The 24,437-nt window shown below is 41.3% G+C and overlaps 2 protein-coding genes across 4 annotated transcripts in view; both read left to right on the plus strand.

Moving 5' to 3' along the window:
- The window catches only part of ERCC6 (ERCC excision repair 6, chromatin remodeling factor), a 45,206-nt gene extending 38,100 nt beyond the window's left edge, over nt 1-7,106 (plus strand). For all 3 annotated transcript variants that reach the window (XM_039553985.1, XM_010410997.4, XM_019293902.2), the window contains 6 exons: nt 247-341; nt 2,122-2,267; nt 2,352-3,044; nt 3,626-3,827; nt 4,155-4,233; nt 4,658-7,106. In XM_039553985.1, the coding sequence (XP_039409919.1) occupies nt 247-341; nt 2,122-2,267; nt 2,352-3,044; nt 3,626-3,827; nt 4,155-4,233; nt 4,658-5,086 (1,644 nt within the window). In that variant the 3' untranslated portion in view covers nt 5,087-7,106. The remainder of the gene's footprint in view (nt 1-246; nt 342-2,121; nt 2,268-2,351; nt 3,045-3,625; nt 3,828-4,154; nt 4,234-4,657) is intronic.
- A 5,687-nt stretch (nt 7,107-12,793) lies between these two features.
- On the plus strand, nt 12,794-19,044 carry LOC109145925 (bone morphogenetic protein 7-like). Its single transcript, XM_039553485.1, has 5 exons — nt 12,794-13,039; nt 13,133-13,272; nt 13,975-14,091; nt 15,237-15,438; nt 17,051-19,044. Exons 1-5 carry the CDS (start codon nt 12,943-12,945, stop codon nt 17,497-17,499), a joined length of 1,005 nt encoding a protein of 334 aa, XP_039409419.1. The 5' UTR covers nt 12,794-12,942; the 3' UTR covers nt 17,500-19,044.
- Nucleotides 19,045-24,437: the final 5,393 nt, after the last annotated feature.

The following is a 24,437-nucleotide window of genomic DNA, read 5'->3' on the forward strand; positions in this document are numbered from 1 at the left end:
TCTAGGTAAAGGTTCCAATTTTAACATAATCTATTTATTCATAATTTTTTGCATAGATTTCTTGGTACAATTGGAGACTTTCTAAATCTTTTTCCTCTCCTGCTGAGTTATCCCATGGTCTGGAAATAACACTTCTTGAAGTATGTGTCAAATGTCCAAACTAAGTTTGAAACGGTGTTATCATTAGCTCTCTGTCAGACACGTTTGAGAGGCTCATGTGTGGTGACCAAATCTTTTGTGTTGCAGGCTCGGGAACGTGCTTGGAGAATAGGCCAAAAGAAAGAGGTGACTGTGTACAGGCTTCTCACTGCAGGTACTATTGAGGAGAAGATATACCACAGGTCAGTCAGAATGATTTCTTGGGTACAGCTGCATGCTCAGGAAAATGTTTGTAACAAATCCAAGGTGGTGTAACAGTGACATACCTGTGCACACTTTACATTGCTTGTAATCCCCAACCTTGGTCATGATGGGCACATCATGGAAAACTTTTAAAAGTTTCTTCTGAGAAATGGAGAACCTTTTTCTCGTACTAGACTCCCAGCTGTGCTGCTCCATCTCTAGCTGCAAGACCCATGTGCTAAATGGCTACCTTACAAGTCTGTTCCAGCAGCTGTGTCCAGCACACAGAATTCACTGTAAAAGAGAGTACGAGGCATGGACAGAAAACAGTGAGCACCTTATTCAGAACATGAGACTCAACAAGTCTGAAATGCAAATTGAAATCATCAAGTTCTTTATATTCTCCTTGGGATAGATCAAGATGTATGTGGTACATACATCTATTTACTACGGTGCAAACCCAATTTAATTTTATTCCCAATTCATTCCAAAGTGAAAGAATTAAATCCCAATAACTACCAGTCATATTCATGTTATTTATTCCAAAATGTAGCTAAAGCCTTTTAATTTTTTGTATTTCAAAATCAATGAAATCTTTTCGGTTTGCTTTCCCATTCAGCTTTCTCAGGAGTTAGCTTCACTCACATGAATTCCAAATGAATGTACATGGGAATCCTCTGTCTAGACTTTACTCTTCAGAACCGAAATGCCCTCTTGGAAAATTCAGATGAACAAAAAGCTCTAAATAATGAAATGCCCGCACTTACTGAATGCCTTTTTTTAGTCCGTTTTGCCACGTGGACACAAAGTATCTGCTGTTTTTTGGCTTGCATCCCTCTGGCATACTTCTATTTGAAGAACACTGACTGCATCAAGAAATTGGACTCTTAACAGTCAGGACAGCCATCAGAAATTAATTCCTTTCCAGAACAGTGCAATGGACCTTGAACTTTAAGCAGTTGTCTTTTCTCTTTTCCTGTGTTTTCTTGCCTGCAAATAAAAACTTCGTTTTTGACCACTGGATTTAAAAATAGTTTCCCTGCTTAATGTCAGCAGAGCCAAAAGCATGATAAAAACTATTCGAGAGAACTGATTTCCAGTTTTATTTAGGGATGTATTTTCTGTACAGAGTAAAACGGTTTTTCTCTAGGCACTATGTAGTACAAACATGGCACAGAAGCAGTTTTACCAATCCTAGAAGACTTGTTGCAGCTTTGTTCTCCTACAGATTTTTCCTTTTGGTCCTCTGCAGGTGGGCTCTTTCCTTCTCAGCCACAAGTCTGATTTCCCTTTTCAGTGGCTGTCATCCAGTCATTGCCATCAGACTGAGCTACTCTGCTGCTTTTAACTCCTCCAATCAACTGAACCCATAAAATGTTGTCATTTTTACAAGCTTTTGTTTTTCTTTCAGGAGCTTTCTGATTGTTTTATTGTAACATATGTAAGCTTTTCAATTTTAATGGACAAGAAAGTTCTAGCTGTGAAGTTATTTATTGCTCAGTTAAGGGATGCCTCATAGGACATCTCAGGATGGTGGTTACCTGTTGTGTTATGGGGTTGTTGCAAAATAATAAATCCCTGTGTTTAACAATTTACTTGCTTGTTTGAAAGTTACTAACTCAAGATGGTCTTTTGGAAACTAACATCATCTTCCCACTGCTTAATTGCCCTGCAGGGTAATGTTTGTGCTTATAGTTTTCTGTTTAAGTACTGTACTCAGTACTTAAACATAGCTAGACATTGTTTCATGCACAAAGTACTTGTTTTTTTCTTTTTTAGACAAATCTTCAAACAGTTTTTAACAAACAGAGTGCTGAAAGACCCTAAGCAGAATCGCTTCTTCAAATCCAATGACCTTTATGAACTATTTACTCTGAACAGCCCAGATGTATCTCAGGGGACAGAAACAAGTGCAATTTTTGCAGGTACATGTCTTTTTTTCTATTTGTTTGGAAGAAAAAATGTCTTAAGTGTTTGCTAAATGGATACTTATTTCATTCATCCCTCAGGTACTGGTTCAGATGTTCAAGTCCCAAAGCCACCTGATAATGGCACTTCTAAACATGATCTCCATCTTGCAGAAAGCAGCTCGCACAAGAAGATAAAGTCCTCCAATTCCTATTCCACCACACACATGAAAGATTCTTCTTCTAAAGCAATAGACACAAGTGAGGAAACCAAGGGAAATTTGGAAGCCTCTGACCAAAATAGCTACACAAAAGATAATGCACAAGCTGGTACTGATGTAAATTCGTTCAATAAAAGCCAGGAGGAATGCTTGGAAGGTGATGACAAATGCACATCCCACTCGATGCCATGCAATGCAGGGTCTTCAGAGAATGCCAAGTGTGTGACTGCTGTGGTGGCTGGTGAAGGACATGGAGCAGATGCCAGGGCAGATCTTACCCTTTCTTGTGGTGCAGCTGGCTCTTGGGAAAAGCAGGAGGCTAAAACGGAAGATGGGCAATTTGATAATAATCATTCTAAGTGTATCTCAAAAACAAAGCACAGGGTGGATATGCTGTCACATGAGAGCCACAAAGATAAGTCTAAGAAGAAGCATCACAAAGATGCCAAATTTGAAGGAAAGCGCATTCCTCATCTAGTGAAACAAAAGCAGTATAGAAGGGAGAACAGTGAAGAAGAACAAGACTCAAAGAAAAATGATGACTATGTCTTGCAGAAACTTTTCAAAAAATCAGGTAACAGCTGTTGTTTGGCTGCTGACTAAACAGAGGTAGTTAGAACCTATGCAAATGAGGGAAAGCGCAGATCTGTTACTCTGATGGTTAGAGCTAAAATACAAAACACGTTTGTTCTGTTACTGTAGTGAAACCTTAAAATGTTGATTATTCAAATGCTCCAGTTAGGAATTTGCTAATTACCTTAGCACAAACTGTTCAGAGAGACCTGCACTTCTGGATATAGAAGTATATGCTGTGTTCTCCTGGATATTTCCAGGATGTAATCAACCTTCATTTACACAAGTGTTTCACTTCTGTCAGTCCTGTCCATAACAATGGAAATTATCAATTTACCCACATAATTGCCAGGTCTGTTGTGAATAATGACCTCATCAGCACACCAGAAGTGATTTGCTGTCAGATTGATTACTTAACTGATAAAGAAGGGGGTTCTCTCATTAGAAATTACTGTACTGATGTGCTTGATATAATCACTCTGAAGAAGGAAAAATGCAATTTTGGCATTCACTTAAGAAGTGAGTGATTTTCACATAACTTAAGAGATGTCCTCCTTCACCTTTTGTATCTTCTGGTTTTAGGGGTACACAGTGTTATGAAGCATGATGCCATTATGGACGCTTCCAGTGCAGATCATGTGCTGGAGGAAGCAGAAGCAAGCAGAGTGGCCCAGGATGCCTTGAGAGCCTTAAGACTCTCTCGTCAGCAATGTTTAGGAGCTGCTTCTGGTGTGCCAACCTGGACAGGAACAAGTGGTCTCTCAGGTGCACCATCAGGAGTAAAGTGAGTTCAGTTCTCACTCTGCTTTCCCAAAAACAGAGGAGTTACTTAGAATATTAAAGATTTACATTTTTTGCCTTGGTGTTTGCAGTAACATGCATCAAAGTCATGTTCATGTTTTATATTTAATATAGACATGAAAGCATATTACAAGCGTAGGTAGTCCGTTCTGAAGTACAAAGAAAGCATTATTGTTGCACAGTAGAAGAGAGAGCACAGCAGAGGGCTCTTGAGAACCCTAAAACACAAACCCAGTCTGCCTTTGAAAAAACTATCCTAGTGATTTTGAGAAGGATGTTTTATGGAGTTAATTTTTTCATGGGTTTTTAGGAGTCGGTTCGGTCAAAAAAGAAACTCCATGCTGCTTTCTTCACTTTCCACTTGTGCATCACCTGCAAAGAAGCACAAGGTAAGAAACACAAGATAATGTTTCTGTTTTAAATAGCTGGTATATGTGAAGTGTTATGATTTATGCAATAAATTTGACTTACATTATAGATGTCTCATATACATTTGTTGTATGATTATTATTCTAGAATTTTTTGTTACCTGTGAATTTGATTTTTTGTTTTGATGAAGTCTAATTAGATACAGCAGTCACAAATTTCACCATGGTTTGGGTATCTGTCTCAAGACCAGCAATGCTTTTCTTTTGTTTCCTAAGTTCTAAAGTTAAGACCGGAATACATCACCTCTTTATTGTATATTTCAGATGACCAAGTTCTACAGGATCATGTTTGTTATTTAAGTCTAAACAACAGACAGATTTTGTTAAATGGATTCTGTGGGTCTCAAAATCCAACTTTCCTCATAGTCTGTATGTTTATTTGCAGGATGCAGATACAATAAAGAAGCAAACTATAAAGAAGTGTAGTTCCAGTGAGCACTTTAATGGAAAATCTGGAGAATCGTCATCAAGTGCTCTGGACTCTTCATCTTTATTAGCTCGTATGAGGGCAAGAAACCACCTTGTTTTACCACAGCAGACGAGGAATGAGGGTGATGAGAATCATCACCCAGCACCAGCCCCAGTCCAGGGTTCAACAGAATACGATGAGCTGCTCGTAGATCTACGGAACTTCCTGGCGTTCCAGGGCCGCGTGGACGGCGAGGCCAGCACTCGGGAGCTGCTGCAGGAATTTGAGTCCAAACTGCCTGCAGAGCACTCCTGTGTCTTCAGAGAACTGCTCCGCAATATCTGCACCTTCCATAGGAGCCCAAATGGGGAAGGGGTCTGGAGGCTAAAGCCGGAATTCCGATGACCCTTGACCAGCAAAGGCACCTCTGTCCACTTGACCACCATTCTCCACTCAAAGGAGGAACATTGTTTGACTTTTTAAATTTTTAAGTATTTTGTATTTCTGAATTAATTAATGCCTTGAACAGTCAGTGGTGCAGGACTTGTTGCAAGCTTAAAGCTAACTTATTTTCTGATTTACACTATTTATATGAAAGTGCCATCTACCTCATAGATGAAACAATACAAAATATCAGCACCTTTTCTTTAAAAGAAATCTTAATATAAATGGGATGAAGAACATATACTGACCTTGTATTATAATAAGAACCATGCATGTTGCCATGGGTTGTAAGACTTGATTTCTGTGAAATTCCAGGAAACTGCTTCCTTGATTTCCTGTTTGTTACTTGAATGGTCATAGGGCACACAGTGTGCCATCAAAAAAAAAAAAAAAAAAAAAAAAAAAAAAAAAAAAAAAAAAAAGGGTGGGCCAGGGGTGGAGATGATAGTAGTCAACATGAGAGATTCACTTGTACTGACAAGTGCATCAGAATAATTTTATGTAACTTTCATCAGTAGTGAGAATTTTGTTTTCGTCTTTAACTAACTTGGGAAATAATTCTACTGCCATGGAGGTTTAATCTCAAAAAATGGAAAGTGTGGCAGGATATTGAGTTAACTGACAATTGATAGTTATGGAAAACTTACTAAATTCCAGAACACCCATTAACACCATAATGAGCAATCCAGTTACAGTCCTATACACCACTGGCAAGTGCTTGCTACAGTATTTCTTAACACTGAGGTGACAGTAACTGTTATGTTTGTCACAGGTTTGGACTTATAACTGAAATCTCATTAAATGTTTATGTGTTTCACTGTGATTTATGTCCAAAACTTTCCAGTTACCTCCTAGCACTTAAAATTTTATACCTTAACATAGACTGGGGTGTTAGCTGGTCAGAGGGGGAAGGGTGTCAGTGTATTTTACTCACCATAATCACCTTTGGGCATAGTTGGAGCATATATGGAAGTTACACCTCATTCATCTTTATAGGTAGGGAAAACTTAAAGCTTCGTGACGGTTGGGAAGTTCTAAGCAAATCCAAGTACAACACTGAGTCTGTCTTCAAGGTATTCGTGTGCTACACAAGGAAATTTTAAGGTGGAAAATGTGGACAGATTTTGAGAAAACCATATGGTTGCAGCAACTGCAATTAAATTACTGTATGGCTTAAACTAGGAATAGTTAAATGTGCCTAATGTCCTTCCTAGCCCCAAGCTATGGAAAGCTGAGCTACTTTTAGCTTTTTTTGTTCACTCTGAAATTATCTTGTTTACTTTAAGGGGAAGTACAAATATTCAAAGATGAATGGTAAAGCAAGAATATAAAATTACTTTCTTTTTGTAAAAAAAAAAAGCAACTTCAAGACACTTATGGCTTTTACCCTTGTTTTTACTCAGTGATAAAGGATCTGTAGAGATTTGCAAGGAGTGGTGCTTCACTGTTTCAGTAACTGGTCAATTGGCTTTTCAGGGACTGGAATTGGACAGGGCAGGCAATCCAAGAATGTTTGTTTTCCTAACAGCATTTGAAGATGGGACTTCTCCTGACATCTCTTTCTCTGATCCCATTTATATTCACTTACATTCCCTTTTTCAAGAGAAAGATGAAACAAGGAACTTGGGCTGCAATTGCTGTTGATATGACTTGAAATGGATCAGAAAAAGAGTAAAAACAAACCAGTTTTGCTGTCTTCTTCAAAGCTATAGGGAATTTGAATTGGTTTGGGTGTCATGTCCTCATGCATCTCTACTTATCCCAGCAACAAACCAGGAATTCAGCAGTCGGCAAAGCTGCTGTTGTCACCGTATCTGTTAGTTTTGGTGTCTTGTTTTGTTTCTACTCCCAGTTTTAAAGACATAATTCCTGTATACTAAGGAGAGTTTGCAGCTTCTCAATCTGTTAATGTAAATAGATTTGCATGTACTTTTTATAAATCCTTGGCTTTTATGGACTTATTAAAAAAGGAAAAACGAAAGTGTGTTCTAGAAGTCATTGGGCACTGGGGAGAGTGGGCAGGGAGCACCTTCCCATTATCTGTGCACTGACCAAATGATTCATATTATCTTTAATTGTATTTCTATTTTTCATACAATTTCAAACCATGCATCCTAACAGCTAGCTTTTTTCCAGTACCTGTGTTTGTTGAAAATGTTTAAGGACTGAACTAGTATTAATGTAATACTCAAAAAGTATTTGTAAGTAGTTAATCACAAAAGCATATATGATTAAAGATTTACAGGCTGATTTATACGTACGTTTTTCTATAATATAATATAGCTACTATACATTTTAATGTAGAAGAGCTATTTCAGAATACTTCTACTTTTGTTCCATAAAGCATTATCTGATTTTTGTTTGTTTAGCTTTCTCTGTGTAAAGTGAATTCCTTTGATATCTTCACAGAATATCTGAAGCAATTCCTGACTAACAATATTGCATAGTCAAACAAATCCTGTATTTTAGCTGTCTCAATTTCCAAGTAGTTAATGCTGTAGTTGGTAGTTGCTACTTTATTTGTGCATGATTCCAAAAATCACTCATGTGGAGTGCTAATGTTCTTATATTTTGTTTTCTTACCTCAGTAAAAAGGGGATAAAGAAAAATCAAAATACAGATGTTAATTTAGGAATCAAGCTGGGAAAAAACATTAAATCTTACTAAGGAAAGACATGTCAGCCTGGATCAGTGATTATAAAGTTTAAATTAAAACAAGCATACTACAGGGAACTACTGAAAATTTCTTTCCTGTAAAGATGCTAAAAGCTGAGCACCATGCAACTGTGGGATGTGGCTACCATCCACACAGCTGAGCAGGCAAATGCAGTTGAATAAAAATTTAGAAAGCTAAATAGCAGAAATTTTGATTGCTCTGTAAGCAGTTGTGTGAACTGTGTACCCTGTTTGGGTAAAACGTGTTGCATTGATACTTTAACAGCAGAAGTTAAAACATCATTAATTGTTCCTTCTGGTTTCAAACCGTGTTTGTAAAGGGGGAGGTAAAAAAACCCCTCTTGTTTATTAGGATGTTTTCCCTTTTCCCCCCATCCGATCCTCCTTTTACAGTATTCCAGGTGCTTACTCTCCTGTGTTCACCCTTTTGCTGAAGATGTGTAGCCAACCAGCATATCTCTGGTATAGAACTAAATAGAGAAAAAAGGCTCAGCTGAAGGCTGTAGGCCTTTGACTTTTCTGGACTATAATGACCCACCACAAAAGAAATGTAAGATGCTGAATTGATAGATTGATTAGAAATGGTGATTAAAAATGGGATTTTTAAATGCCTAACTTCTCTCTGTGGCTCAGGCTCTTCGCAAAGGGCTGCACCATGTAGAGAATTGAGTCTGTTGCAGATAATAAATGTCATCCTCTCAAATAAAGCTGTAAAGAAGTGGGTTTTTACATCTGCAAGTTTTAGCTTCGGATGACAGTCACCTGTGGTACTCAAGTCATAAGGCCAACTTTGCTTTTGATTCCAAGATTGCTAAACTTGGCCAATTTTACTGTCTTCTACTAGTGCCTCTAGTAGAATTCTCTGCCTTTCAAGAAGCTGTAATAGTAGGGACAAACTTGATAGTTTATTTTCTTTTTCTCCCATTCTACAATGATTTTATCCTTAAAATAAAGAACTGGGTAGATGAATAATTAAACTGGTGGGATAATATCTAACTTGGATTATTTTTGCATACTGCTGTGATTCATACGTAAAATTCAGTAATTACAGTTCAAGCAGTTTTCTCTCTTGAAGGGAGGAGGTGTTAAGGAACAGTGGAACAGCTGTATTGCAGTGATTCAGCAAGGAAGAATGATTCAATGTCTCTTGTGCTGCCGGTGGCTGTGCTTTCTCAAATGATACATAAAGATGGTGCAAAATTTAAATATGAAGAGACCCTATAGCAACTTTATCCAAATTTGGCTTATTTCCAGTGTATGGGCTAAGAAAGTACTGAATTTCTTCCTGATTTTTCCTCATATTTTATGTTCTGTAACACAGTCACTGAGATGATTTAAAATGTGGAGTAATCTACCTGCTTGCTCTTTTAGGAGCAGGGGTGTCTGGAATTTCCTGCTTTACATCTCTGGGTAATTTGGATGCAGCACTCTAATTCCTGCATTGGTTTCTCCATCTGATGGATACAGTCTTAAGAGGGAAGCAATAGATCTTTCTGGTCCTTCAAAAATGCTTCAGGAAATGATAGTATAGTACAAAGAACTCCTGGTTGGAAAAACAGGTAATATGGCATTTTATTGTCTAGATCATTAATTCAGCAACTCTAATTTACACAAAACTATCGTAGAATATTGCTGAGAGTCCAGTTTTTGAAGGGCTTGCATAGGGCACATGTCTAGGAGTCAGGATGTGCTGGCGAGTCTGCACTAGGGAGTTTATGTCCTCTGGGAAAGGTATTTATATATTAGATACATGGTAAAAACACTCTCTGCTACTTAGGGCCATTTATAATGTCCATGTTCCAACATTCAGGCTAAATGCTGAATATACTAAATGCTTACTAACTCAGTGGCTCTCTCCATCTACCCAGCCCTCACGGGATTGCTATTCTAGGCTCTGGGGTGATGTCACCACTCCTACTTCACACAGTATTGCTGATGTGGTGCAGTCCTGCGCCTTCAGCAGAGACTTAGAAGATGAAGCTTTCCTTAGTAATTCTTAACTTACTCTGGTGGCTGTGGTTTTTCTGCCTCTGCTACTACTAAAAGTAAAGAGGAGTCTGACATCTTTCATGCAAGGGCCATTCCTCTTTTCCTTCTTAAATGGGCCTAAGCTGCTATGGAAGTGAGTGAAACACTTCATGTTCTTGTTCCCTGCCTGAAAAACCCAGAGAAGACTGCAGAGCATCGTTGTTTCATTCACAGAGCAGAAAAGTGATCTTTTCCCCAGAAAGAATAGATCTGTTGTGAGTCACTAAATCAGGAACTACAGAACCAGCACAGAAAACATAGGAAGTGTCAGGCAGCTGTGTTGAGAAAGAAGCAACTTCTAGCCTGCTCTATCCCCTGGCTCTTACTGTCCATGCTAATATGACACAAATGAGAGAAGGGAGAGTGTGTTCTGAGCTTAGCTCTTCCTTTTGCAACGGCAGGGCTGGACGTGCCCTTCAGTCCAAACTTGATAAAGTTCTGAAATGCACAGTGAAGGCTCCAAGTTTGCTCTGCCCACTAATGATACCATGCAAGAACCCTGCTTTTTCAATATCTCTATCCTATATTCACCACAATGGCATCAAAGATGATGTGGCAGGCCATATAATAAATACCACCATTCTTACCCATAAGCTATACCTGAAAGCCAGATGATTGTGAACTCTTCAGACCCAACAAGCTGTTTATCCAGTCTTTTGAGAGAGAAGGGAAAGCAATGCCAATGCTGAGCTCTAGAGAATCCACGTAAAATTTTAAGTTAACTTTATCTATCATAGCTCCCTACAGATTCCCAGCTTTTCCTGGGCTCCCAAAGCCACACTGCTCACAACATGTAAGTTGAGAGAACCTATTTTTATTGTACAGAACAGGGAGGTTGAAGCCTTGCACTAATTGCAAACCAGGACTTAGAATCATCAGAGGAGCTATGACCAACTCCTGCATAAGGCTTACATAAGTGGTGAGTCATGCAGTCTTACAAAAGAATGGGGAAAGAGGCTTTCATTATGTTGTTTGCCTAATCAGAAATATGAAAATAAAAGAACACAGCACTCAGTGGGTTACGTTTGGCTAACTGTAGGCTGGAATTTCTGCAGTTGCACTACGATAGAGGCATTTCGTTGTTTGTGGTCCCAGCTTACATTAAACAGAGAGGATTTTTTTCATAAATCTTTGCCTCTGGGGCAGAGTTAAGGTTCTTTGGGAACCCTAGCTATGTGTTCCCAGACATTAATGTCTGGAAGCAGCACCATGAGAGTAAAAATGAAGGTATATGTCTAGGGAGGATACTGGGAGTAAATGAAGAGACCCAAGGGCAGGATAGGGTTTGTGAGGATAAGCATGTGAAGAAGCAGTGGAGTGGAAGCAAAGCTTTTTAGGTTAACTGAGAAACAGTCTGGTGATGATTTCTTGTACCTTACTGGTCTCTTTCCAAGCTCTCAGGCAGGTAGCTGAATGGGTATTATTTTATCCAGCACTGTTAATAGGCATGAGCTGAGATACCTGCAGCACTTAGAAGACAACTCGAGAGTGTTGAGGATCAAATTTGGCTGAAGCTTTATGTGCAGCAACAGTGCTCTTTACACTGGTCTGATAACCCATCACTGCTTCTCATTTTTCCTCCACTAGTCTCCTGCACTTCATGCTGCAAACTAGATCAGCACATTTGTCTCATGGCGAAAAAATGAACCAAAATACAGCATTAATAACTCCTTTTTCCTTTCAAACGTGGCTACAATAGCTGAGGGCTGGAATGAGTGACAGTGGGAAGGAGTCTGAGACTGAAGAGATGCATGGCCAAGTGCCAAGGAACTTCAGCCTTAGAGCAGCAAAAGGTGGGTGCTTCCTGTGTCAGGGCTATTTGAACAATTCAGATTAAACTTTTTATTTTTCAAACGGCTCATTTGGGACCGTGTGGAACTGTGGTCTCTTTGCCTCCCCCTTACTCTTCTATAGGTCCACCTGCTTGCTCAGTGCAAGTACTCCTGTCTAACATCGTGTGGCTAAGCAGAGGAACCAGTAGACATTTTTATCTGCCCCACGAACTACCTCCCATTGCTTTCCTGCCTGGAAAGAGAACGCAGCGCAGTGTGGCACAAGCAGAACAGGCACTGCTGCATGAACCATCAGGAAGGTCTGTTTGCTCCTCTGTAACTTGCCACACTGCCTTAAAAAAGACTACTGTGAAAAAGGACTACTACGCAGGATCCTTAGGGCTGGGGTGGGTTCGTTTGGGTTGGTTTTCTGTTCTAGTATTTTTGGGGGGTGGGGGGTGTGGAATCCCCTTCATCAACCAGTGGGTGAGAAAAAAAGGCAAATTATTGAAAGCTGGTTGACTCTGGGAAATAGTTAAGCCTTAAAATATCTCTTCAGAATGTGTATTCCTGCCTCTATCCCTGAGCACTTTGAAGCCTGGCATTCCCCAGGCTGTCAGACGGGAGGGTACCGGGGATCCGGGGCATTCCCCAGGCTGTCAGACGGGAGGGTACCGGGGATCCCGGGCATTCCGGAGGCAGGGAAGTACAGAAGCTCACGCCCAGGTCCCAGTATACTTTTTACTGCTGCAGCAACGACAGGAAACAGCACCTGGGCTCAGCAATCTCCAAATCAAAGCTTTTCTCGGGTGAAAAAAAAAAAAAAAAAGACGGTAGGTTTAAAGAATAGGGTTTTCGCAAGTGCGGTGTTCTTCGCTGACACCTGGCCCTTCCCCAGGCAGCCCGAGCCCCCGAGCCGGCCCGGCGGCCGCTCCGATGCCAACGAGCGCTCGGCGATGCCCCATTGAGCCCTTAAGCGCCGCTGATGGCCCGGGCGCGGCGCGGCCGCCCCTGCCCGGGGCCTTTGGCCCTCAGGGCTGCGCGCCCTGCCCGGCGCTCCGCGCACTCGCCTGGCCGCGCTCAGCCGGGCCGGGCCGGGCCCGCGGAAGGGCCGCTGCCCCTCACGCCGCGCGGTCCCGGCCGCCGTCCATGGCGGCCCGCCCGCCGTGCCTGTGGCTGTGCCTGGCCGGGCTGCTGAGCCTGCGGGCGGCGAACGCCCAGCCCCTGCGCCCCGGCCCGCGGGACCAGGTGCTGGCGGCGGCCTTGCAGCGCCTGCGGGAGGTCTTCGACATCGAGGAGCTGCCGCCCGACGTGCTGCCCCGCAAGAAGCCGCCACAGTTCATGGTGGATCTCTTCTACAAGGTGGCCGACGCCAACGGCATCACCCGCGCCCCGGGGCTGCTGAAGGGCGACGTGGTGCGCAGCTTCGAGAACCGAGGTGGGCCCGGGGCGGCGGGGCCGAGCCGCGCGGTGCATGCGGGCGCAGGCCCGGCGGGGTCGGGCGGTGGTCCTAAGGAAGGGTCTTTTCCAGTTCACGTGGACCACCACCACTTCTACTTCGACATCAGCGCGATGGAGAAGGGAGAGCAGATGCTGAAAGCCGAGTTCAGAGTCTTCAAGCTCAAGAGGACACGTGTGTCCAGAAGGTCCGACGTGCAACACTTCTGCAAAGTAAGTGGGGAAATTATCAGTTAAACACTTAATTGTGCTATCTTTGTTACTAATACTGAAAATGAGGAGTGTAACTACCTACCACCTGCTTTATTGTTATTTTTGTTTTGTCGTCCTCACTTTTCCTTTGCCTCCAGCGTGCAAAGAAGTAATGCAAAGTTTTCACTTTGGCTGTCCTTTGTTCTATGGCAGTGAGCTTTCCCTAAAGATACCAATGTCAGACCTATCCCAAATCAGACTGTACTTTTCTGCGACTTGAGATGTTTCGAAATTCGAATTGAAATTTATCTGCTGGAGCTGCTCCGAAAAATAGTAATAGCAGCCAGGGATTCATGGGAAAACAGGGCAGGTAAGGAAATTGGGTGTATCTGGCAAAGGTTTTTGCAAACCCGAAGACAAATAGTGGAGGAACAGAAGACTTTGATGGTATCAGGTGTTCAAAACAGGATAGGGATGGTCAAGATATTTTTCTGTAGTATCTATAGTCTGGTATCCTGTCTCTGAACACGTACAGAAGTAGATGTATGTAGCAATAACTGTTTTTCTGTTAAGTCCAAAATCTACTTTTTGCGTCTTTTAGAATGACGATACAGTTTTACAGCTCTGATGTAGCAGAAACCTGCATAATCTTCATCCTCCTATTTTGCTGTAAGAACAATTGAATTAATTTCTTATTGTTTTTGTTGTATTGCTGTTATCTAGGTGGAAGTGTATGAGCTCTTGGCGAGTGAAAATAAGCCACAGAAAAAACGTCTCATTACATCAAGATTATTGTCCCTGTACGCAGAAGGCTGGGAAGTCTTCAATGTCACGCAGACAGTAAGCAGAGAAGTCTGACTTAATTTTATTTGTAGATCTTTTAAGGTGACACCTCATAACTCCAGCATTGTCATTGTGCTGGATTTTGTGGTCAATTTAAACTGAAGAACAGCAACAGAGGGAGAAGCTTTCTCTCTGCCCTTAAAAGTACACCTGGTGCTACCTGAATTAAAGAAGTGTTTATGAGCTGCTAGGAGCACAAGCATGGTGACAATTGAGTAACGCAAACCTAGTCGATGGAGGGACATCAGTATGTCATGATTACAACCTTGTGTCAGTCCTTAGACTGCCAAAGCATTTGGCATTGGTTGTGTACTAAGAGTAGGGTTTCGTTTCTCCTTTTTATTCTGGCAACATTTCTGTAGAGCAGCATGCTTCAGCGTTTTGTTTCTGGAGTTTATCATGGTTGGATTGCCTGTCATTTAACGTCCTCCGTAGACTTGTGTAATTGTGAGCTTCAAGATTTGTTTTGTAGATACCCATAAATTGTAACAGTAGGTGAATGCCTTTCCATAGCAAAAGAACCCACACATGTCTTAAAACTGTACTCTGGGACAGTGTTTTTCATTGTCTAAGCTTTATGATCAGACTGAACAGCATGCTTGGATGATTGCTTGAATTCCATCTTAAGTCATGATATTCCTGCTTGAGAATGGCCTGGCCTTATCTATCAGTTTGCAATTATAACAATTAGGTAAGTAAATTTGCTTGATTGTGAGTTTCTTCAAATGCCATGCTTTTTAGATTTTTAAATGAGTCTTAATGGTATGAAAAGTCTGGAGAGTTCATATTACTCTGTTAAGATAGCTATGAAAAATAAATTTCTGCTGAAAGTCAGAGAGAGTTTATTTTCATATTAACTCCTACACTCAAGTGTTCACTGGTAAGTTCTCTGAAATTAATTATCTTTCTGTAAATGTAGCTTTGGGGAATGCATATGCTATTTTGTGTTTTTAAGTGTTGAATTACTGGTTTAAATATTAAACTCAATGGAGTCTCAGCTATACAGTTATCTCACTTCTGTTATAATATATGTCCTTATGCTCTCATAGCTTGTTGCCTATTCCCTTCTCCTAATATAAACGTTGATTAATCGTAATTAGATTATTGAAACAATATTTTTTTCTTTTCCCTGTCTTCACCAGGTTTCCAAGTGGGTTGGAAACAGCAGCTCCAACCACGGCTTTTGGATAACTACGACACATGTATCCAACAATGGAATGGAACACAACCTGGTTACATTTGCCAAGAGCCAGGGTGCTTTGCAGGAGAGTAGAAATGCTCTCCTTGTCCTCTTCACGAACAGTAACAAACAGAGGTCTCACAGCTTTGTACCCTCTGCTACAAGTAAGTGCACTTTTAGAACATGAATTGCCTGTTCATCTTCTGTTACCGCCTGCTACCTCATGTAGACCTAACCTCAGTTATTTACTTGCAGTGTTGAACAGGTTTGAAGTTCAGCTTTGTCAGTGATCGAGTTTTTATTTGATAGTTCTTGCTAGTAGGTCACCAGCATCCTAAATTGCCCCTCCCCTCACAAAAACTGTGTTTGCCAGAAATATTCATTAATCCTAAGGGGAGTCTGGTTTATTTAATTTGTAAGGGGGTGGGAGTTCTATTTTTTAAGTACGGTTCATATTATTTTTGTGGTAGTGAAATTTGCATGAAAATTGTATGTTAAGTTTAGGCTGAAGAAACTCAGTGACTTGGAATACTTCGTGAAAATTCTGGTAAAGTATCTGTAAGTAGAGTCATTAAGTGTGATTTTAAGAGTGAAAGAGGTTGTTAACTAAGCAATTTAAACTTCTCTGTCCTTGGCTTGGTTTTTAAGCACCTATTTAACTTCAACGACTAATTAGCATTGTCACTAAAGGCTGCCTTCATCAAAGACAACGCCCTCGTGCCTTAAAATACAAAACAGTGTCTTAACTCTCCCACTGGCCTTCCTGTAAAATCAACTAAGGCTGGATATTAGGGCCTGATAAATGCAAAGAGCAAAAGCTTGGAGGAGGGGCAAAAATCACGATGTTCCGGCTTTGCCGGCTTTTCTGGTAAACGGTTGTATTGCATAAGAAAGAAGCTAGGTAGGACTTGGATCAGTATTAAGAAATAGATTGTGAAATTGATTGAAATTAAAAATGAGGCCAGTCTGTTTATTTTTGTTTCCCAAATAAAAATTAATAGTGAAATCCTAGATGCCAGTTTAATGAGCATCAAGCTCTGCACGGGATACTGTGTCAGGATTGAGAAATTTCTCAACGAAGAAACTGTCTAGACCTTTAGTGGTCAGTGACTACACAGACTGTTCTCCATATCAGTGAGTTTCAGCTTGTGTACATGGATCTCCATGGACCTCAGGGCTTCTCAGAAGATATTTTAAAAAGCATCCTATTGTCAGTAAGCTTCAATCTTCAGCAGTGTTCTGTAAACCTGGTGATGGCTTTTTTGGATCAAAAATTTGATTTTTTTTTTTTTTTTTTAAGTTACTTTACACATTTCCAGGTTACTACACACTCTGCTTTACAAGTGTATGGGTAGAGTTCCTGGGAGAATACTGGAGAGAAAAAGGCTGTGATCTCCACCTGCTGTTAGCACTGCCCAGAATAATGTGTGTTGTAGGAGTGGCCACATGAAGACAGTTAATAGCATTCTGACCAGATTCATCCCTGAAGAGGGACTGTGGAATTCACACAATATTTGGTAGATCATTGTGTTTTTCCCTTCTATTTCTGCTGAACTGGGGCTTTTTCAGGACACAAAGTGAAACACAAGAACACAAGATTTGACAGATTCAGAAGTATGGCTGAAATGGCAATTGAACATACACCCCTTCTGATACTTTCATTCAAAATCTACTCTGAAGACTTGATGTAGACTTATTAATTAGACTTTCATGCAGAATACTGTACTTAGTAAATTAACTTAGTTTGTGAAATATTAACATACAACTTCCTTTCAGAATCAGAAATGCACCCTGCCAAATCTGATGCTTCACGTGTTTCTCATGACGCTGGTGTCATCAAAAGCAGCAGTGCCAGCATGAGCAGGCAACCTCGAGCTGCCGCAGCCACTGCTGCCAGAAGCCCAATAACAGCGTGTCACCGAAGGGAACTCTATGTAGACTTCCATGCTATTGGCTGGTCAGGATGGATTATTCACCCAAGTGGATACAATGCATTTTATTGCAGAGGATCCTGTCTCTTCCCTTTGGGGGGAAGCCTAAATGCAACAAACCATGCTACAGTTCAGTCCATTGTTTATACACTGAAACTGTCTCAAGATGTCAGCACACCCTGCTGTGTGCCAGATGAATTGAAGTCCCTCAATCTTCTCTACTTTGATGACAAACAGAATGTCGTCCTTAAAAATTATAAAGACATGGTGGCAACAAGGTGTGGCTGTCACTAGCGAGACATTTTTTTTCTCTGCATTTGGTGTGCACCTGGATTCAGTTCCCCATTTGCCACTGAAGATACCAAAGGAGATGGCATTTCAGTTTACAGGACAGGAGAGACAGAAACTCATCTGTGCTGCAAATCCTTCTCCTCTCACCATGGCTGTGTGGAAAGGTGGCTGGCTTGTGAAGAGCTGTGGACTTCAAGACCTCCATGGAGAGCTCTTTGAGTGCCTGTACACCAAGGAAGTTATTAAAATCAGGAACTTGCTATATGAAGGAGTTGAAACACATTAAGTTGACTGTTCAAATTAAGATCTTCTGTATACCAAGGCTCAGAGTTTCCAGTGATTTAACAGGCATGGCATCCTGCCTCAATCCAGGAAGGGATGCAAGTGTCTAAGTAACAGAACCTTACTGAATTTTGGCTGCATGATCCAGTGGGGATGTGCAGTCCTACTTTGAACTTTCAGGGTAGTTGTTTGCCTAGAGCTAATCTCAGAGGCCTCTACCACCTGCAGATCATGTGTTACCAGGAAATGGACTTCTTCCCCTGAGCTTTATGCAGCTCTACCAGCTGCAGAGACCTGCTCATAAGTCCCCATGGGACTTGCTAGCCAGTCTGAAGGAGCACATAGGTCAGTATTTGTCTGGGAACCAGCATACTTGGCTTCTGACTCAGGGCTGCAACTCTGTATGGTGAGGCCAGTGCCTCTCTCCATAATACTATTCCCCTCCACTGCAGTCTGCTGTGGCTGTCGGGGTGTGTGGCACCAGAGATTTAGAAACCTTTGTGTATTTGCTGTACAATGGGATCCTAAGGTTGGGTCAGAATGCTCATGGTTTAGCAAGAAGGAAGAAAACTGAAGCTTTGGAGGTCCATGAGAGCATGCTATGTGAGAAAGAAACAAGCCGGACACTGCAGAAAATTCCTGGGAAGCACAGAAGAAAGTAAATTACACATTATCTGAGAACAGGAAAGGCATCCTGTTTTCTTCGAAGCCTGCAAACCTTGAGGAAACTAAAAAACTGTCAGGCTGACGGATTTATTACAGGCCTGCAACTGTGTTGTGAGCGAAGGACTGAACAGAGATTCTCACACTAAGTGTGTAAGTACTGTCTTAACTCTGCAATAAACAGATTCATTTTGCTCTCAGCTTATGAGTCTCGCATTCCTATGCCACAATGCTAGATGCTGGCCTGGTCCCGTGTATGAGGCGAGTTTGGTGGAACGTACTTGCTGATTCCCTTCCCTTACTTGAAGAACAGGACACAGGCTTGGAATGGGCCCCTAGAGGTCTTTCAGTCTCGCTACGATTTCATGCAGGTGACCAGCCCATTGCAGTTCCCCAATCAATTCATTGAGTTATATCTTAACTCTGGTTAGGCTTCTTGTCTCCGTTAATCTTGAAGGAGGCTGACCTCTCACAGAATGTGACATCTCCCATGGGCAGAGTCTTCATGGAGAATATTTTTACTCCAATGAAACTTAGAAAAAAATATGTAATGTTTTTCTTTCTCTAAATACTGATGTCTATAATAAATTTATTTTATTTAAAACCCAAATACTTGAGGTATATTAATCTGTAATATGAAATGGTAATTTTAGAATAAATTTAATGTAACATTGGTATGGTTTGTATGTTGTATTTGAACCTCTTTCCTAGAGTCATGAATCAAATAATTTTCCAGAGGAGAGGACATTCCCAGTGGCTTCAGTGGGTACTGTGTCAAGTCCTCTGACTCTGTGTCAAGGAGTATAACAGATAAGCAGAATAGACATGTTTCCCTTCAGGGAGGATCCTGTAGTTATTCCTCAAGTGAAAGCATTTTGATCTTGGTCGCCCTGGTAAAGTGGAATGTAAATCTAGTAGCAGGGTCGTTCTCACTGCTGCATCAGCCACACCCAGCCTGGGATTCAGTGCCATTGGCAAAGGGACCTTGGGAAGCATAGAGGGCCATAAAGGATCTCCTTTTACTGGTTTATTTCCCGAGCTGCTCTTTTGCACTTTTCTCTTTTCACTGCAGAAGTACCTGTGGTGTCTTAAGTCTGTAGGAACCATACCTTGGGCGTGGCAAGATGTATCTACAGTGAGAGTCTGGACGAGGTTGTTTCTGAGTGGTGACTTCAGCTGATGTTTTATCTGCTTCTTTTGGGAGAGTCCCTAAGAACTGAAGCCGGAAGTTTTTGCTAGCAGCATTTGGAGTGGATTGGCAGAAGCAGGTTCTGTGTCCAACATCACATCTTCTGTCCACGTGTGACAAATGCTTCCAGCATCATCAGCTGTATATCAGCTTCATCCTTCACTGCTCAACCCAGAGAGCTGCCCTATGTTTTTCCTAGGATATCTTAATGTCTTTCTTCTTGTTTCAGATGCCAGGAAAAAAAAAAAAAGGAAAATTTTCTACAGAAAATCAAGTATGATTAATAAGTAAATGATGGGCACACAATATTAGCTAACATAGTGCTGCCCTACAATAGGTGAAATATGCACAGGCAAGCTAGGAGCACTCAGTAGTTTTGCACACATTAAATTATTTTTTTTCTGCACCACTCAACTTAGTCTCATTATGCCCCATTAAACCCTGATAATTAAAACAAAATATATTGGAATTGTTTATCCTGGACTTTGTAAGGAAATGAGGTTCATAATAATGCCAAGGGAAAAAATTTACACTACACCACAACTTGTAATTAGAATAACAATTAGGCACAAGTAGGCTCTTTTTTTTGTTGTTGCCTTTTTTTTGTTTTGCTTTAGAATAAAGGTGAATTGTCTTCTTATTCATTAACTGAAATATGTAATAATTCCAAAATAAGAAGAGAATCCAACCTCATGGTGAAGCGGTAGGGTTATGCTCAGCCCCATAACAAAGCGTTTGGTCTAAGTTTGGAACTAAAGTGGTCCAGGCATGTGAGGTATGTGCAGTCACACTCTGCTCCTCAAGGTGAGGAGAGCACTAAGCCTTGTCCTGACAACACGGCCGCAGGGTCTGAGTATGTTGTGGGAGAGAGCCAACGGTAAAGAGCACAAATGAACAAGAGTGGCCTCCGGTTAGTAGAAATGTTTGTTTTAAGGGATTTCTGTGGTGCTCCTTTCACAAGGTATAGAGAACATGAAGGTGCTTCTTGGCACTGAAGCAGGAGAAGGAGTATGCTGGGGATGTCCTGGAGCGAGTAAGGCAAAAGGGATGAGCTTGCAGAAATTGATCTGAGAGGGTTTTCCTTCTTTTTTTTTTTTTCTTTCTTTTTTTTTAGGGGGTGCGGGGGTGGGGGGGAAGGAAACTTAAAATGTGCCTGCCCTGAGGAAGCTGGAGCACAGCAGTACTGTAAAGCTCTCTTCTATCCACTCTGCAGGCTTGAAAATGCTGTTTGGTATGAGGCAATCTGCTAGGAATGCTCGGTGTTGTTTCCAGACTGTCAAGGGTAATTATTGTGGTTCCTGTTCTTCGTGTAGCAAATGGGGCAATTATTTGAAAGACTCATGCAGGATAGTATTTATTCATAGTCCTGGAGCTTGTCTCCGGGAAAGAGGAGTGGCTGGGTACCGATGGTAAGTTGCAGGGTTTTCCCACAGATAACCTTGCAAACTATCACCAGTCCCTTTCATATTGCGCATGCAAATGCGAGTACACATGTGGCTTCTCTCTTATGTACACCCATGGGCACATGCATTCATGTTCAGAGGCAGCTTCACTCCTGGTTCATCCCAAAGGGTGGTGCAACTTACCAGTAACTGAGGTGGAGTGCTCGGGCTAATTTGAGAACATTGCCACATCGAGAGAGTGCATTTCAATGGCTTTGAGCAAAAGTATGTCACACCCAGGCCACTTCTCTCCTTGTGGCCTGGAGTGCAGCTCGCCTGCCAAGGACAGTAGTTAGTAGGTGTGAATTTGCCTTACCTTTGGTGAATGAGACAATTGCGCATTAAAGCAGCTAATGTTTTATTTCTTCCTATTGGGTTTATGGCTAGAAGCCATTCACAGAATAAGGGGGACTGCTAACATATTCTGTTGTCACAGGATGTGTGCAGCTTTAGATTCATGCATATACTAACTGCCCTAATTCATGGCCTGCCTTATTCTGGAAAACAAAAGCTGCAGGTTTTGCCTAAGATAATGACCTGATACTGAGAAGTGACTGACCATTAACTGAAACGATAATTTGGTGATGCTGTAAATTCAGGCCTTGTGACACAAATCAGCATTATGGCATAAAACCCAGTAGCTGCTTCAGATCTGCTCACAGAAACCTTGATTGGTTAACCATCAGGTTAAATGGTATTGTCAAGCAGCACAAAACTGGTGTGTGTATTTAAAAATCTGTATAGACTTTCTACCGTTATCCATATTGTAATCAACTCTTCGTCTGTGTCAAATTTTCTGCTGAATGTGCTGAGCCAGTGTTCATGGCCAAGCAAATGTGTCCTCAAAAGCCATAAACAGAAAGACCTTCCCTTGAAAGTCCTCACTCACAACTCTTGGTTAGAAGACTTGTTTTGTCTGGGAAGAAACACCTTTATGTGATATCTTCACTAAAACCCCAGACAATCCCCTGAAAAACCAGAGTCGTTTTGCCTCATCCTGGCATAATCCCAGCCTGTGCTTTGAGTCACTTCAAATGGTAGGCATCGGCTTGGTGAAGGTACAGCTCCAGGCAGAGAACGGTGGATACTGAGGAGGGCTCCTGGCAGACTAATCTTCTGTGCCACAAGGTAGCTTCTTGCTTTCCATTGAGAGGGAAGGCAAGAATGACTGATGGGCTGCTCATAGGGTCCTGGCCAGCTCTGAAAGGAAACATATAGCGCTGTGTCTTAGAGAACTATATGGAGCACAGCAGTGAAGGTCTGTGTGTGCCTACATGAAGCTTTTTGCCATCTGGGTTGAATGAGTATAACACTTGGAGGGACATAAACAAGACAAGATCATGGGATCAGGCCTGGCACACTGAATGACTTCTCAGTGGTATGTAATATCTCTTTCCATCTCATGCACTTCCTTTGCCATGTTATGAAATTTCTATCCAATTCCACTGGTTGCTTAGCCCTTGTCCAGGCTCTGGTCAGAGATTTTCCTCTCTGATGTTACGTGTTCCTTTATCTAAGGGTAATGTAGTTTCAGTCAATAACAGCTCTCAAATGAGCAGAAAATATATACCAGTATATGCATACCAGTATATGAAGTCCCCATTAAAGGTGGAGGGGGGAGAGAGATAGAGAGAGAGAGATAGAGCGAGAGAGAGAGAGAGAGAGAGAGAGAGAGAGGCTTACCTTCATTATAAATGGGACCAGGAATGTAAAAGTTCAATTACCAGAATGCATTTGCTTTGTACATTTTAAACCTGCTGTAGCTACTGTAACCAGCACATGAAGTTGGGTCTAATTGCTGCTTTCCAGCTTGACCTAATTGATGCTCTGATTTGCAGTTACCTACCTCTACAAGCCCATGTTTCATTACATTTTACCCTTGCTCCTGAAATCATAAAATTCCCATGAGAAAAAATAGACTACAGCAAATCCAGAGCTTTTGTGTATGAACTGACAATCCTTTTTCCCCTGTAAATTTCTTCATCTACCCATGAACAATGAAAATACAGTAGGTTGACAAAGAGGTTTATTAGCTAGCCCAAAATACTCCTTATTTAAGGCAGGCATAGCTACTTATAACTCACTGGGAGTTTTACTTAAACTCTGAATGAAAACTGCAGTGATATAAAATTATCTTAGAGATAATTTCATAACCTAATCGGGGTGTTTATATTACAGGACTGTGTTAGTCTCTTTCCATAATTGCAAAGAAAGAGTTCTCTGGTGAAGAATGTGTCAGCATTTTCCATGGAAAATTATTTAAAGAAAAGCTTTTGAAATATGAAAACCTCATGGTTTTAGCTTTAAATAAGCATTTCAGTCATCATAAAAAACCCCCTCTAATGTCTCCTGCAGCTTTGATTTCAAACACGTCACATTCTTCATTAAAGCAATCATTGTTAAAACAGAGGGACATAAAGCAACATAGGATTTATTCCTTCATTAAACTGATGATCCGTATATGAAGCCAATTAACATTATGAGTCTGGTGAACATCAAGTGTAAAGAGGTTACAGAAAATTAAAAGCAGTCACCTTGGTCTTTAGATAAAGAAAGAACACTTTTACATTATAAATTATAAGAGTGTCCAAGCGGGACAAATCGGCAAATTTGGTTAATTGGAAAATACATTTTACTGCACATGAATTAGGGTAAAATAACCTTTTAGCTGCTAGCCTTTTTCTGTGGTCAGGTATTGAGAATTACAGGAAAGGAAGTGTTTGGACATGGAAAGGAAAGAGAGCCATTTCATCAAACTGAGCTGTTCAGACTTCCTTGAGTTTTACAAATGATCCCCTCAAAGCTCAGTGCTTCCAAGGGAAACATTCATTCAGTGATTTTCCTCAGCAGTTCAGCCCTAGGTTTTGTTTTCATGGGTGAAAGGTAAGAAGAGGTGTGTTTGTGTGTGCAGCAGAGGAACAGTTCTACTCTAAGGTAGACATCGGCAAAATGTCTATCCAGAATTATACTTATCTGGACTTTTCTTGCAGACCTGGTAACTAATATTGATGTCACTATAGTCACAGTAATGACAACAGTAATAAAAACAGTGATAAAAATTAAGCTTATGAGAGAGACTTAAAGGACCTTACATAAAAAGGGGTTTTTTTCTGAAATATTGTAGCTCTGTATGCTATTTCTTTCTTGTTTCTAGTGCTTGCCTTTGGTAGCCGGATGAGAGGAACTACCAGAGAAATACCAGACATGATCCCAAACAACTTACTGCACAGTTTTTCCGCTGTGGTCCCAGATTCGCAGGAAAGCGTCTGCAGCAGGGGCACACGGAGGGGCGCAGGAACGGCCCTCCCCAAGGCCTTTCCCCGGGGAGGGACGGGCGGGCCGGGGCGCGGAGCGGGGCTGGGGCG

Source organism: Corvus cornix, chromosome 6 (genome assembly GCF_000738735.6).
Source record: "Corvus cornix cornix isolate S_Up_H32 chromosome 6, ASM73873v5, whole genome shotgun sequence".
NCBI classification, from domain to species: Eukaryota; Metazoa; Chordata; class Aves; order Passeriformes; family Corvidae; genus Corvus; species Corvus cornix.